General features: G+C 42.2%; 1 protein-coding gene and 1 long non-coding RNA gene across 4 annotated transcripts in view; one reads left to right on the top strand and one right to left on the bottom strand.

Moving 5' to 3' along the window:
- The window catches only part of cnih3 (cornichon family AMPA receptor auxiliary protein 3), a 143,932-nt gene that overhangs the window by 27,890 nt on the left and 102,746 nt on the right, over window positions 1-13,296 (bottom strand). For all 3 annotated transcript variants that reach the window (XM_031300182.2, XM_031300183.2, XM_031300184.2), the window contains exon 4: window positions 4,216-4,328. In XM_031300182.2, coding sequence (XP_031156042.1) covers window positions 4,216-4,328 — 113 coding nt within the window. The remainder of the gene's footprint in view (window positions 1-4,215; window positions 4,329-13,296) is intronic.
- On the top strand, window positions 3,021-11,470 carry LOC116050154. The gene is made up of 4 exons (XR_004105032.2): window positions 3,021-3,099; window positions 8,683-8,688; window positions 9,322-9,325; window positions 11,458-11,470. It is a non-coding gene; the product is annotated as an uncharacterized LOC116050154 (long non-coding RNA).

Here is a 13,296-nt window from a genome sequence, read left to right as displayed (position 1 = left end):
AGGCCGATCTTTGCCAAATTTGGTAGAGAGCATCGTAGTGGGATGATGAACAATGATCTCAAATAATGAATTAATTTTTACAGCTTGATTCAAGGAACACGTGGATGTAAGTATTTTTTATGTGCGATGTGTAATGTGGGAGTTAAAGGCAAAAAAACATTATAGCGCCACCTAGTGGTCCACATGTGTATTTTTTGGTAGGTGTGGTCCATGACCCATTATCTATCTACCCTGTAAATTTAAAGTTGTTCACATTAGTGTAAGTAGTAAATGTAGACGTGGGTCCCATAGGCCATGCCCACGCGGTACCCCACTCTAGGGTTGGCCTCAGGAGTGGCCCTAGATGGTACCCATCAAATTTTGTAAAAATCAGATTAGCGGTTCATGAGATATAAACTTTTTGTACTTGTAGCGCCCCCTATTGGCCAATTTTTGTAAAACGGGTGATTGACCTTCAGAGGGTCATGTTAAACAAGAATCTAAAGTTTGGCGTTGATGGCATTTATTTTGGCCGAGATATGGCAAAGTTGGTGTTTTCATACTTAGCTACAAAAATTTTTTTGTGGGTAATATGCACAGTTTTTATCCTATCAAAATTATTTTTATTAACTTTTTGTTCGGCCCATCTGGAGATGCTACCTGCCAAATTTCGTGCCGATCGGTCGCACGGTCTAGGAGGAGGATAAATCGCGATTTTTCATGCATAAAAGTTTAGGCGGAAATGGGCGTGGCCTATATCACGTGATTCAGTTGGATCCAGGGAACACGTGGATATATGGTTTTTAAATGTCCGGTGTACGGTGTGGGAGTTATAGGGCCACATGCGTTTTTTCTGCTATAGCGCCACCTAGTGGTGGAAGTGGGTATATTTTTGCGCCTGAGGTCCTTGCGGAGTTTGGGACCATTACTGAAAATGCCAACCCCCCACCATGTACGGTTTAGGCTGTAGTCGGAGTTTTAGGCGGGGAAGAATAATGGAAAAAAATAATGTGTGATTAATCAGTAGAAAAACAATAGGGTTCTACAGCCCTGCTGTATGAACGGCATAGCTTTGCTATTGCCCGTTCTTACAGACTCGGGCTTGGACCCCTAAAGATAAATATAATTTCATTGTCAGTTCCCGAATCGACCAGAGTTTAGAATGCCAACAAAAAGAAAGTGGAAGGTGAGGGACATACGGCGGAACCTCCGGCGGCATCGGACCTATCCCATAAATGAAACGTCGTTGATATAGACTACAGTACCCACAATCCTAAGAGTGACAACAACGTCTCTGATTGGTTACCATGGAAATGTTTACTGCACCTGCGAACCTGCGAACAGCTAGAGCGAGCTGCTACCATTTAGGTCTATGATCGTTTGCTGTTTTCAAAATGTTCTTTTGCACCGAACAAAGTTTTATGGTCACGATTCATCTATGAGCAGGTTGGCTTGGTTCCAGGCTTAAATCTGTTTGTATAAGCATTTAATAAAAAGTCAATGGAGAGATTGAATGGTGAAAATCACTTCCTGAACTAGAACCGTTCAAAAAGTGGGCAGTCATTATTGAGCTCTATAGCAATGTTGTTAATCTAAACCTCTTAAAGCAGCCCTCCCAGCAACATCTGTAAACGCTGCAGAGATCACATGGACATTCACAAGCAAGAAGCTACACATACATTGACACACATATACCCATCCATATATGTTGGTGTGATCACATACTATCCATGAACTCTGTTTAAATTGATTACAATCAGTGTATCCCTCCCTCCTTCTTTCACTCTCCTCTGACTCACCTTGTCAGTATTAGATCTCTCTCCTTTCACTCACTCTCACCTCACCGTCCTGCCTCCTGCCACTTCCTCCTTCATTTTCCACCCTCCTCCATATCTGTCTTACCCCCTCTCTCTTCTCCCTTGTCTTCTCATCTCTCAGCTGTGCAGGAAGTAGCCTCTGTAGCCGGTGGGCATCTGGCACAGTCTCCAATTAATGAGACAGCAAGATGTTTTTTCTCTCTTTGGCTCTCCTCTCCTCTCAGTCTGTAACTTCAACCAGCTGAGCACATGAGCTTAAACTAATCAGGCTGCCAGCGGTGTATGTCTAACCAGCACTGGCGGGAAGAGCAGCAACAAAGACAAAAACAGACAAAGAAGAAGCAGCAAAAGAAATCTGAAGATCACTGACTGGTGACCCATTTTTCAGACATTGCCTTTTAGAGGCTTGAGATGTGTTAGAATACTGATATACTTGCTTTTAACCATGCATATTATCCAGAACATTTGTTGTGAAAATCCTCAGAACATTTGCAAGGTGCAATTAAACATGTGAATGGTGGGAGCGGTAGAAACAGAATGTGAAGTAAAGTCAGCAGAATGAAAAGCTTTGAAAAGAAACCAAATGAGTGTTTTTTTCTGCTGCTGTGATATATCTTGTGATATTCTATATTGTTCTTATTGTCAACAAATCCCATCATACATTAATAATAAAATAACATCCTTGAGATTTGCCATATTTAGTTAAATTTTCCGGTGTCAGCTAGGGATGATTCTGCCCTTATCCGCAACCTAGATATGTGACTGGTTCCAGAGTTGGTTTTCCTAGTTCAGTTGGGGATCATGTTTCTATTGTCATACACAACACACATATCGATCAGGTCAGCTCATATACATATCTTGGCGTTCACTTGGATAACACTTTAAGCTGAAAGGACCATGTTGAAAGTTTGTGTTCCCGTCTACAGCAGACTTTATTCTTTATATTTTTTTATTAGTGTATGGGGTGGACAAGAGGACCATGTTTTTATTTTAATTTTTTAGGCTGTACTAGAAAACTTATATGGGATGTCAGCATGGTATGGCAACCTCACGGTAAAACTAAAAACTAAGCTTGCTCGCCTAGTACACACCGCTATGAAGGTGATGGGGAGGAATGAATACCAGCACCTCCAGTCTATTTACGGTCACAGTCTGTTCTTCGGCAAGCTCGGAGGATGACTGAGAGTGACTGACCCATTGAAATGAAATGGATAGAAAAGCCATTGAACTGTTTCCTGTGGTCATTTGATTGGTACACAACAAATGGCGTTGTTGTTAGTTGTCATAGTGACAATACGCGTCAGTGGGGCCATAAACTGTGTTGCAACTCGCTGGGAAGAGAGCCGCTGAGGGAGATGTTCTCGAAGTTGCAGGGAGTGAGGAGGGACAGTTAGACCCAGCGGCAGTGGGTTAGCGTGAGGCTAACGTTAGACACAGCCCACTGTTCAGCTCATTCTCTGTAACCGATGGAGCATAAAAGCACGGCGGAACCAGCAAGCCAGCCAGCTGGTGTTAGTTGGCTAACGTTAGCTTGCTAACTCCACCTTAACGTTACCCCCTCGCCACATCGTTCACAGAAAACGAGCCGAATAAAGCTGTCACTCGTGGCGATAGCAATGTGCTTTGTGTGGATGAAGCATGAAGTTAATTTGACTCATTTAGCGGCTGGCTTTCTTCCTCGTAACGTTAGTACTTCACTGCTGTTCACTGCAAAACCTCAGCTCCGCGACTTGCCAGAAGTCGGCTTAGTATCGGAAGTTTATATTTTACCATGGCAATAGTACACAAAAAATGGCTGCTGCTCTGACCATTCTGCTACGTTGATTTGAATGGAAATGGCCTTTCTATCCATTTTATCTCTATGGACTGACCCATCACATATCCTCCTCACAGAATGAACGCTTGCCCTCGAAAGATGATACAGAGTCCCTTGCTGTAAACTCAACCGTTCTAAAAACTCATTTGTTTCTACCCCGGTCAAACTTTTAAAACAATGCTGCTTGAGGCTGTAGAGATTGTACAGTGGTTTCATGGTGTTTTACTGTGGAATGAGGGAAGAACATGTTACGTGCAATATGTTCGTGCAATATGTAACGTGACAAGTTTACTGTTATAACATGTTTTTTGCGTTATTACGTTAAAGACAAGTGGGTTGGGACGATCCGGGAACTGCATTCCTGCACCTTTGTGTTTTTAGCTGACCAAAAATATTCTATAACAGATCAGTGAAGCTGTTTTGCCGTCATCTACAATACAAGTTATTTAATCTTTAGCCATATTTTAACCGTATCTTAATTTTAACCATCAATGCCACCACAAACCTAAACATAACCTTTTAGAAGCGAGGACAGCCATTTAAAAGTCTAGAACACACACACACACACACACACACACACACAACGATGGATTGGATAGTCACCTCCACGTGTTGTAGAAGAGCAGCGGGATGTTGAGGCCCACAGTCAGCCACTCCTGGGCACACAGGAACATGATGCAAAAGAGTCCATGGATGGAGTACTCTGGTAGCACCAACTAGAAAGAGACACAGAGGAGCATGAGCAAGAGACAGAAGGATGGGGAAGAGGTGGATGAGTCAGATAGAAGAGGAGTGGAGCAAAGAACAACCGATTACTCAGACTTAAATCACTGATATAGCTAGAGAACTTTAATGTCAACAAGCAGAAAGTCAGACACCAACGACCTTTGCTCTAATATAAGAACTGCATACATTAACGTAAAGGGCAGTTGGTTAGCAGATGCCACATTATCATTTTAATGCCCACAGGTGTAAGAAAACATGTTAAGTATCATCATTAGCATTCAAATCTTTAGGCTAGCAAGCATTCCAAATAGCTAAATGCCCCCATCTAGATTATGGAGAGTGTAGCTGCACAATGGGCAGCACACACTGATAGCAGGGTTCCATCATTATCACAATAACTGCAGGGCTAAGCCCTCTGAATGTAGGAAGCAAGACAACCTCCTTGCAAACCGCGTGTAGAAAAGGTTTGAGTCCTCGCCACCAATCCAAATCCCAATCCTCTTCCCTCCCTTAACACTAGAACCGCCAGACCTGACCCTCAAGCGCGTCTGTATCCTTTTCTTTGCACTGATTGGCTTTAGACGTGTGTCATTAGATTCAATCTCTATAGTTGGCTTGTGCCCTTTTGGTGATCCGATCGTATCGACCACTGAAGAGATGATCTGTGATTGGTTCTTCCTACGCCGATATTAAAGCGGTTTTAACTAACTTACTATCAGAACTAATAATAATAAAAATGCTATTTTACTATCTAGTTTTAGAAAAAATATTTTCACGCTGCCACCCTATGCAGTAATAGTCTGGTCACCGTCCGACGCCTACCACATAAAGCACAAATAATATTTGTAAAATACAAAATTTGCATGAATTTAGCAGAGCTGACGGAGTGGTGACTGGAGAGGACCGCACCTTCTGGACTTCCAACAGGAAGGTCCTTTTACTGACCTGCCTCAGCTCTGAGGAATATCCTCTATTTCCTAACAGGGTTAGAGGCCCCTTGGCTGTGATAACAGCCATATAAAATTCCCTCTTTTTTATGTCTCCATGGCGCCATAACGATAAAGAAAAATGAATACAATAGAATGTTTTCTATATGTCGTCATATCGCCCAGCCCTAATTGAAAGTTGTGCATGTGCGCCAGGTCCAGCTTTCTAAAACAATCAGGTAGAAAGAATCCGTATGCACATTTCATTTTTTGTGCATGCACAGTTTTTGTCGTGAATCTACACAGAGATAGTTCATGCATCTGGCCCCAGATGTTGCTACCTAAGACTGGCAGTGTTGCAGACTATTACTTAAAATTAGGCTAAACACATGTACAATATTTGTCTACCACAAGAATTGACACTCAACCAATAAAGACTTGCTTGCCAACCTACATGGGTTTTTCGGCCAATCAGACTGCGCAGTGGAAATTGCTTGCCATGCTAATCCCTGTGAACACCTGAATAACCCAAATGTCTTCATCCACTGAAATCTGCAGTAGCTTTTCATCGCCGTAGTTAATGTAATTCACAAACAAAGCCGCCTCACTACTCATGTATATTTAACAGCGAATAGGGCGACGCATTAGGGTGCCATTCTGGACCGCCTGGCCTTGGACATTACTGTATACGCTGCCATAACAAGGCAGTGTTCAGGATGCATTATTCAGATGGCCACATGCCTCCTAATAACAGAAAAACACATTTTCACTGAATAGCTTTTCAACAGCAGGAGACGAGAAAAACTGCTGCTAAGACAAAACCTAAATATATCCCTTTACTTTCACACATACAGCAGGGAAGCTGCACACGCACACACACACACACACACACACACACACACACACTAATACAGCATGCTGTACATGGACGCCGAATACACATACACTCCCTTGTCCCTTTTCTGTCCCTCTAAAAATCCCTAATGCATGTCGGCTGACAGCACTCAGATGAAGGTACAAGCATGACACGTCACCACTCAACACTAAGAAGTACATACAACTTTAATGACAACAACATGATGTGAACACGAAAATTGTGAAAACAGCCTTGTGTAGAATGAAAAAATCTACTACAATTTTCAAGACGTTTAACATGAAAGCATGTAAGATAAAAAGAGCTAGTCTTCTGTAATGTGCAGGGTTCTGAACATCAGCATGTCTTAAACCATGATTCATTAATAGTTCAGATCAAAGACAAGTGACTCAAACTCAAGGGCGTAACTTTGGGTTCAACATGGCGGGGGTTGATATCTCCACCTATCTAGTGAAAACGTTTGTTTCAACATTAGGCGGGACACATTATAACCGGGGTGTCTGGGTCTCCCAGGAAATGTTGAGCATCAAATGCTTCATTTCCTGCAAATTTATCAGCGAATTCTGGTAGGGTACTCGAGACATGTATGCGTGTAAATTTTGAAGATGGCTGAGCTTTCAATCCTTTCAGTGTCATGGTTGTGTATTTGTTCTGTTTCCTGTTTTATTTTTGTAGTCTGGTTTTCTGTCTTGTCTTGTCTAGTTTTCCTTCCTGTCTTGTGTTTTCCCGCCTGTCGAATTGTTTCTGCCCCGCCCTGATGTGTTTCACCTGTTGTATCACCTGTCCCTTGTTTGCTCGTTACCTCTTGTATTTAGTCTCTGTATTTCCCTTGTCTGTTGACAGGTCATTGTATTTCTGTTAGGAGTGTCTGTGTGTTTAGTCTACCCGTTTAGTCTCGGTGTTCCTGATATTTTGTTGTTCCTGTTTTGGGATTCTGCCTGTTCCTGTTTTTGGGATTCTGCCTGTTCCCGTTTTGTATTTTTGACTGCTGGTTTCAGGACACCTTTTGTTGTCAGGATTCTCTTTATTAAATATTCAAGCTCTATTCTGCCTGGTCTCTGCATTTGGGGCCTACATTCCCTGAAGCTCATAACATTCAGTTAACATCAGGGGGCTAAACAGGCTTATCAAACGAGCTAAACTCCTGGACTACTTAAGAAGGAAGAACATAGATGTGGCGCTTATACAAGAGTAACATGTACGTAAAAGAGATGTAAATCATCTACAAACTAAATACTTCAAGGTTGCTGCCTCATCTAGTGATGACACCAAAACCAAGGGCTCCATTGTGTTTCTGTTGCGGAAACACGCACTTACTGAAGACAAAAGTAGTAAAGACCTATCAGGAAGGATATCTTTATATATGTACCATGATAAGGAGTAGGAAAATAGCCTTTGTTTTTCGGTATATGCACCGTCTACATATGATGAAAGTTTTTTTCCCGTGCCTAACCAATGAATTGTTTTCTCTCAATGAATATTTACTAATTATAAGGGGAGACATGAATGCAGTACTAGATTTAAATCAGGCTAGATCAGGGGTCAATCACACAAAAGCCAGAAAACATCGTATATCAGACATGTTTAGAGCAGTTGTGGAATTGTGTGGGCACAACCCTACTAGCAAGGATTACACCTTCTTTTCCACAAGTCACCTCACCCACTCCCACACTGATTATATTTTGTGCTCCAGTGAGCTTAAGGCAATGCTCCACACGATAGCAAAAGAACCAGCCATTCTGTCTGATCACAATGCGCTGATAACCACATTCCTAGGTGAAAGATCTAGGAAATGGCAATTTCATAATTCCCTTCTCCAGAACACAGCTTTTAATGCAGAATTTAGAGCCAAACTGGCTGAGTTTAGATCAATCAATACTGACTCAGTTTCTGATCCTGCATTTATCTTGCAGGCAACTAAAGGATTTATTAGAGATTTCACATCTTCCTTCGCGGTCATCTTGAAGAGGAAAAGAGAGGCAAGGATTTCGGAGTTGGAAGAACGCTGTAAATCTTTAGAGCGGTCTCTTAAGACTTTTTAATTTTTCTAAATCTACACATACTCTTCTAGCCACAAGTCGAACAGAGCTAAATGATCTGCTAAGAAGGAGAGCTGAATTCATAATGCACAGAGTGAGGCAAAATTATTATTTTAATGGCTGTAAACCAAGCAAATTGCTTGCTCTGAAATTAAAACAAAGCGAATCCAGAGCTACTATCAACAGCATCCGCACAGACCGAGGTATCTCAACAAATCCTATGGATATCAGCGCCACTTTTCAATCCTTCTATTCTAAGTTGTATGAGTCCTCCTGCAACCCAGATCCCATCAACTTCTTCTACAGTATTTTGACATATTAGGACCTACCATTTTACAAGCTTTGACTTCAGCCATAGAGAAGGGTACTTTCCACCAACAAACCAACACTGTGCTAGTTTACGTTATACCCAAAAAGGGCAAATTTCAGGCCCATCAGCCTCATCAGGACTGATATTAAGCTTTATTCCAAAGTCTTGGCTCTCCGCCTAGAGCGTTTTATCGAGAAGCTAGTCCACCCCGACCAATCAGGTTTTATACCAAAGCATCATGCTGCAGACAACGTACGCAGACTATTTCATGTAATAGAAGAAGCCAAAAACCTTCCAACAACAGCAGCAGTTTGATCAGTGGACGCGGAAAAGGCTTTCGACCGCCTAGAGTGGAACTACTTGTGGCAAGTAATGGAGAGGCTTGGTTTGGGGTCCAAATTCATTGATTTGGTGCATACTTTATATGCAAATCCCACGGCCATAGCCTCAACCAATGGCTTGCATTCTCAGCCATTTCCCATCGAGCGGGGTTCTCGACAGGGATGTCTGCTTTCCCCCATGCTATTTGCAATCTCTCTTGGACTGTTAGCCCAAGCCATAAGGCAAAATAAAATCTGTAATGTCCAGATTAAATCCAATAGCAGCTCAATATCATTATTTGCAGATGATATTTTGTTGTAAATCTCTGATCTTGAGGACTCTATTCCAAAAATTCTTAAGATCTTCAACAAATTTGGCTCAATCTCCGGCTCAGTCATGGCAATCAGCCATTAGTGTTACAATACCAACCCAAAGCAAAATTGCATATTTGGGCATCACCATGCACGCATCGCTACAGTGAGTTGTCCAGGACAACTATAAAACTATATTAAGTAGTGTTCAAAGGGATCTGGCCAATTGGTCTGCGCTGCCGGCATCACTACGGTCCAGGATTGCTGTTGTTAAAAAAGTACTGTGCAAAAGTCTTAGGCAGGTGTGAAAAAATGCTTTAAACTTTCAAAAATATAAATAATGATCGTATATTTTTATCAATTTACAAAATGCAAAGTGAGCGAACAAAAGCAAAATCTAAAATCACATCAATAGTTGGTATTACTACCCTTTGCCTTCAAACCAGCATCAATTCTTATAGGTACTTCAGGGATTTTGTAGGATTGTAGTCAGGTGTATGATCAACCAATTATAGTATATAGGTAGTTATACTGCATCAGCAAGGTCTCTCCCAGACAAATATTTCAAAGCAGACTGGTGTTTCAAGATGTGCTGTTCAAGCTCTTTTGAAATAGCACAAAGAAACGGGCAACGTTGAGGATCGTAGACGCAGTGGTCGGCCAAGAAAACTTAGTGCAGCAGGTGAAAAACACATCAAGCTTATTTCCCTTCGAAATCGGAAGATGTCCAGCAGTGCCATCAGCTCAGAACTGGCAGAAACCAGTGGGACCCAGGTACACCCATCTACTGTCCGGAGAAGTCTAGCCAGAAGTGGTCTTCATGGAAGATTTGCAGCCAAAAAGCCATACCTCCGACATAGAAACAAGGCCAAGCGACTCAACTATGCACAAAAACATAGGAACTGGGGTGCAGAAAAATGGCAGCAGGTGCTCTGGACTGATGAGTCAAAAATGAGTCATTGAAATATTTGACTGTAGCAGAAGGCAGGTTGTACTTTTATCTGCACTTAAGATCAGCCCTAAAATGTTATGGAGTGCCACGGGGAAACAGTCTTGAGGCGCACCCAGTCATTAAATGGTTTGTTGATTTTCCTGTGAGAGTATCCAAGATTTCTGCTAAACTGATGCAAGTATCTATAGGAGAACTCCCAATAGTAAAGAAATGGGAACGAGAGCTCAGCACTGAGGGGAACGCAATTAATTGGGAGACAGTTTGGGACAACATTTTCCACTATTCCAAAAACCCAAATCACCAGTATATCCACTTCAACATATGTCATAGGACATATTGGACTCCTCAGAAGAGATACGTCTCTAAAGTCATTCCCACTCCCTATTGTACTTTCTGTCAACCTGAACAAACTGGTACTTTCCTACATATGGTCTGGGAGTGTGAACAGGTGCATGAGTTTTGGAATAAAACAACATCAATAATATCTGATGTGATAGGATGTCGAGTTCCTACTGACCTGATTGTTTTGTTACTTAATGATGACTCTAAATTACACCTACTTGGGAGACAGAGGAACATTTGGCTAGCCGGTTCAACTGCAACCAAGAAAATAATAGTAGTATTAGAATGATAGCTCAGCACTGGCTCCCCCCTCACTCGCTTTGTATAAAACAGTCCTTGAGCTCTGTACAGCAAGGATTAACAAAGCCAAATCATCAACTATCAGCCAATGGGAAAGCGCAGCAACACAAATATCAGACTAACTCCGGATTTCCACTGAATGTAGAACGGCTCCGCTGCGGAACAGCTGCGTGCTCCGCCATCCATCAATACCCACTAGGTCCGGATTTGTTGCGGCACGGCTGCGGCCATGACTGACAGCTGTAGTCACGAGGACCCACAAGATCTCGCAAATTCACGTAGAATAGAACCACAAAACCAATAACAGTTTATTTCCATCCAGAGGAGTTGAGGGGGAAACAACTCTGTGCTGTGTTTTCAAGGTGTAGTGCAGGGAAATATGATCTGCCGTGAGCACGGTGTATTTTATTTTGAAAATGAACCGAATGTTTATTTTGTTTCTGTGCTCGACTTCCTGTCCCGCACTATCTGCCGTGTGCTGAATTGCTGCGGAGCTCTCCGGTGTCCGGCAAAAATAGAAGCTCTGCGTATCTGCTCCGGAGGCGGGACGCAGTTGGAACACAGCCGTTCTGCAGTCAGCAGAAATACACACATTGACTTTAATGGAAACCTAATGACTCTGCCATCGTTCCAGACCCGTTCCGGAGCCATTCCGGAGCCGTTCCGCAGCCGTTCCGCATCCAGTGGAAATTGGGGGTTAATGACCTAAGCCCCACAAGAACTAGAGGAGAGTGATTAGGCAAGGTGTGGTTTCTGTTTGTTTGTTTGTTTTGTTTTCCTTGAGACCGCAGAGGGTGGGGGGTGGGAGAGGGTCTTTGTTCTTGTTTAATTTGTGTTTCTTTGTTCTGTGCGCCTTGTGGAATTTGTTTTGTATGTCTGAACGTGCTAATAAAAAATGTATCACAAAAAAAAAAGATCCAACTCTTGCATAACTGTAGTTTTGGAAATGATACACTGGAATATTATAGCAAAGTGCTCTATTTACTTGATACATGGGTGTTTGCTGGTGGGAAGACAGTAAGGGCTCATATCCTTTTTGCTGGTTGATTGAGTTAACCACAAATCCTGCACATTAAACCCTCTTGGTGAAGCTTATTGATGGCAGGTAACAGAAGCCCCTGCTGATTCCATGCATTTTAAGGACTCAGAAAGCTAGGTTTACTGTAGAATCCTTGTTTTGAAATGAGGGCTTGACGATATGGGATTTCCAAAAGTGGAGATATGACAATCATACCACAATTTAACCAACTTGATCTTTCTATTTCTGTTATTGGACCTCCAAATTGTCACTCAGTGACAATCAAGTGGCCTAACCTCAGATGTCCACCAGATCCCGTTGCATCGAGTTCTGGTTGCGCCACTTATTTGCCACGTCTTCACAACTGTACAACTACAGCCCACTGGAAGCATTTCAGAGAAGTATCTTCAAGAAGTCTGTCTGTCTTCAGATAATATAAATTAAGAATTTTCCCATAGCTTTCCTTCTCCTGTTTCAGAATCTTTTGTCCGGAGAAGTGACATATACATATTAGGAAAAGATAGAGCCAGTAACAATTGGTAGTACACTTAAATGTTAATTTGAAACTATATGTAGATAATTTAGAATGCTCCAAATGCCCCCAAATGTTCCGCCTGCCCCACAACACCAGTATCCTCCCTTCACTCCACATTTTAAAAACAAGTTATTTTATTTTGTCCTCGTCGGTTCAACCAATCATAAAAATGCCCCATGGAAATTATGTGTTTTACTAATATATAAAACATGGAGACACAACTAGAGAGCGGCGACACTTTTCTGATCTGTTTCCCTAAAGCGGATCTTTGGCCAGACTGCACGCGCATTAACCCGAGCAGGTTCGGTAGGAGACCGTGGCTGGAGTACTCCATCTACAAAGCTAGATTAATTTCTTTCCCCTGTCACAAATTCGGCGCATCTAATGACAGAAATATAGTGTTTACCAGGCAAGGATTTATAATTTGGACAACTGCATTGGAAAAAGAAAAACAATTTAGTGAGGTGAAGCTCTGCTACTGGCGGGAGGAGGAACCGCTGCTGTCAGGCGCAGAGCTCTCAGCCTCCCGCTGAAGCTCCGACTGCAAGTCGAAGGTGGCAGCGAAGCGGATCTGGGTCTGTCCTCGGTGGGCTGCAGTGCCGTCTGATATTGTGGCATCAGTAAATTGAGTTTTATAACCAGTTAAAAATGTCTCGTAGTTGCGGTAAATAGCAATCCAACGTTCACACTAATCAAACGAACTGGACTTGGGTTAAAATATCAGATCAGATTAGGGCCCAGGTCCCTAATGATAAAAGCCCCCTTACCTCATTATATTCCATTAGCTATATTTTATATTTTGAATTGTCACCTGTATTTTCCTTTACATAAAGATGTTTAGTCGGGCCAATTTGTATGAATAGCTGTGTTGTAATTTATTATATTTTATCACATTCTAATTATATTGAACTATACAGAGAGTGGCTGTTTATTGTTTACTGTCACAAACTGGATGTATTTTTCAGTCCACCATCACTGAAACCCTGCCAGAACCAGACCTGACCCTGCAATCCTCCTGAGCATTCTGTTT

The sequence above is a fragment of the Sander lucioperca genome, chromosome 19, assembly GCF_008315115.2.
Source record: "Sander lucioperca isolate FBNREF2018 chromosome 19, SLUC_FBN_1.2, whole genome shotgun sequence".
NCBI lineage: Eukaryota > Metazoa > Chordata > Actinopteri > Perciformes > Percidae > Sander > Sander lucioperca.
The sequence above is the reverse complement of the archived record's forward strand: the minus strand, read 5'-3'. Positions and strand labels throughout refer to the sequence as shown.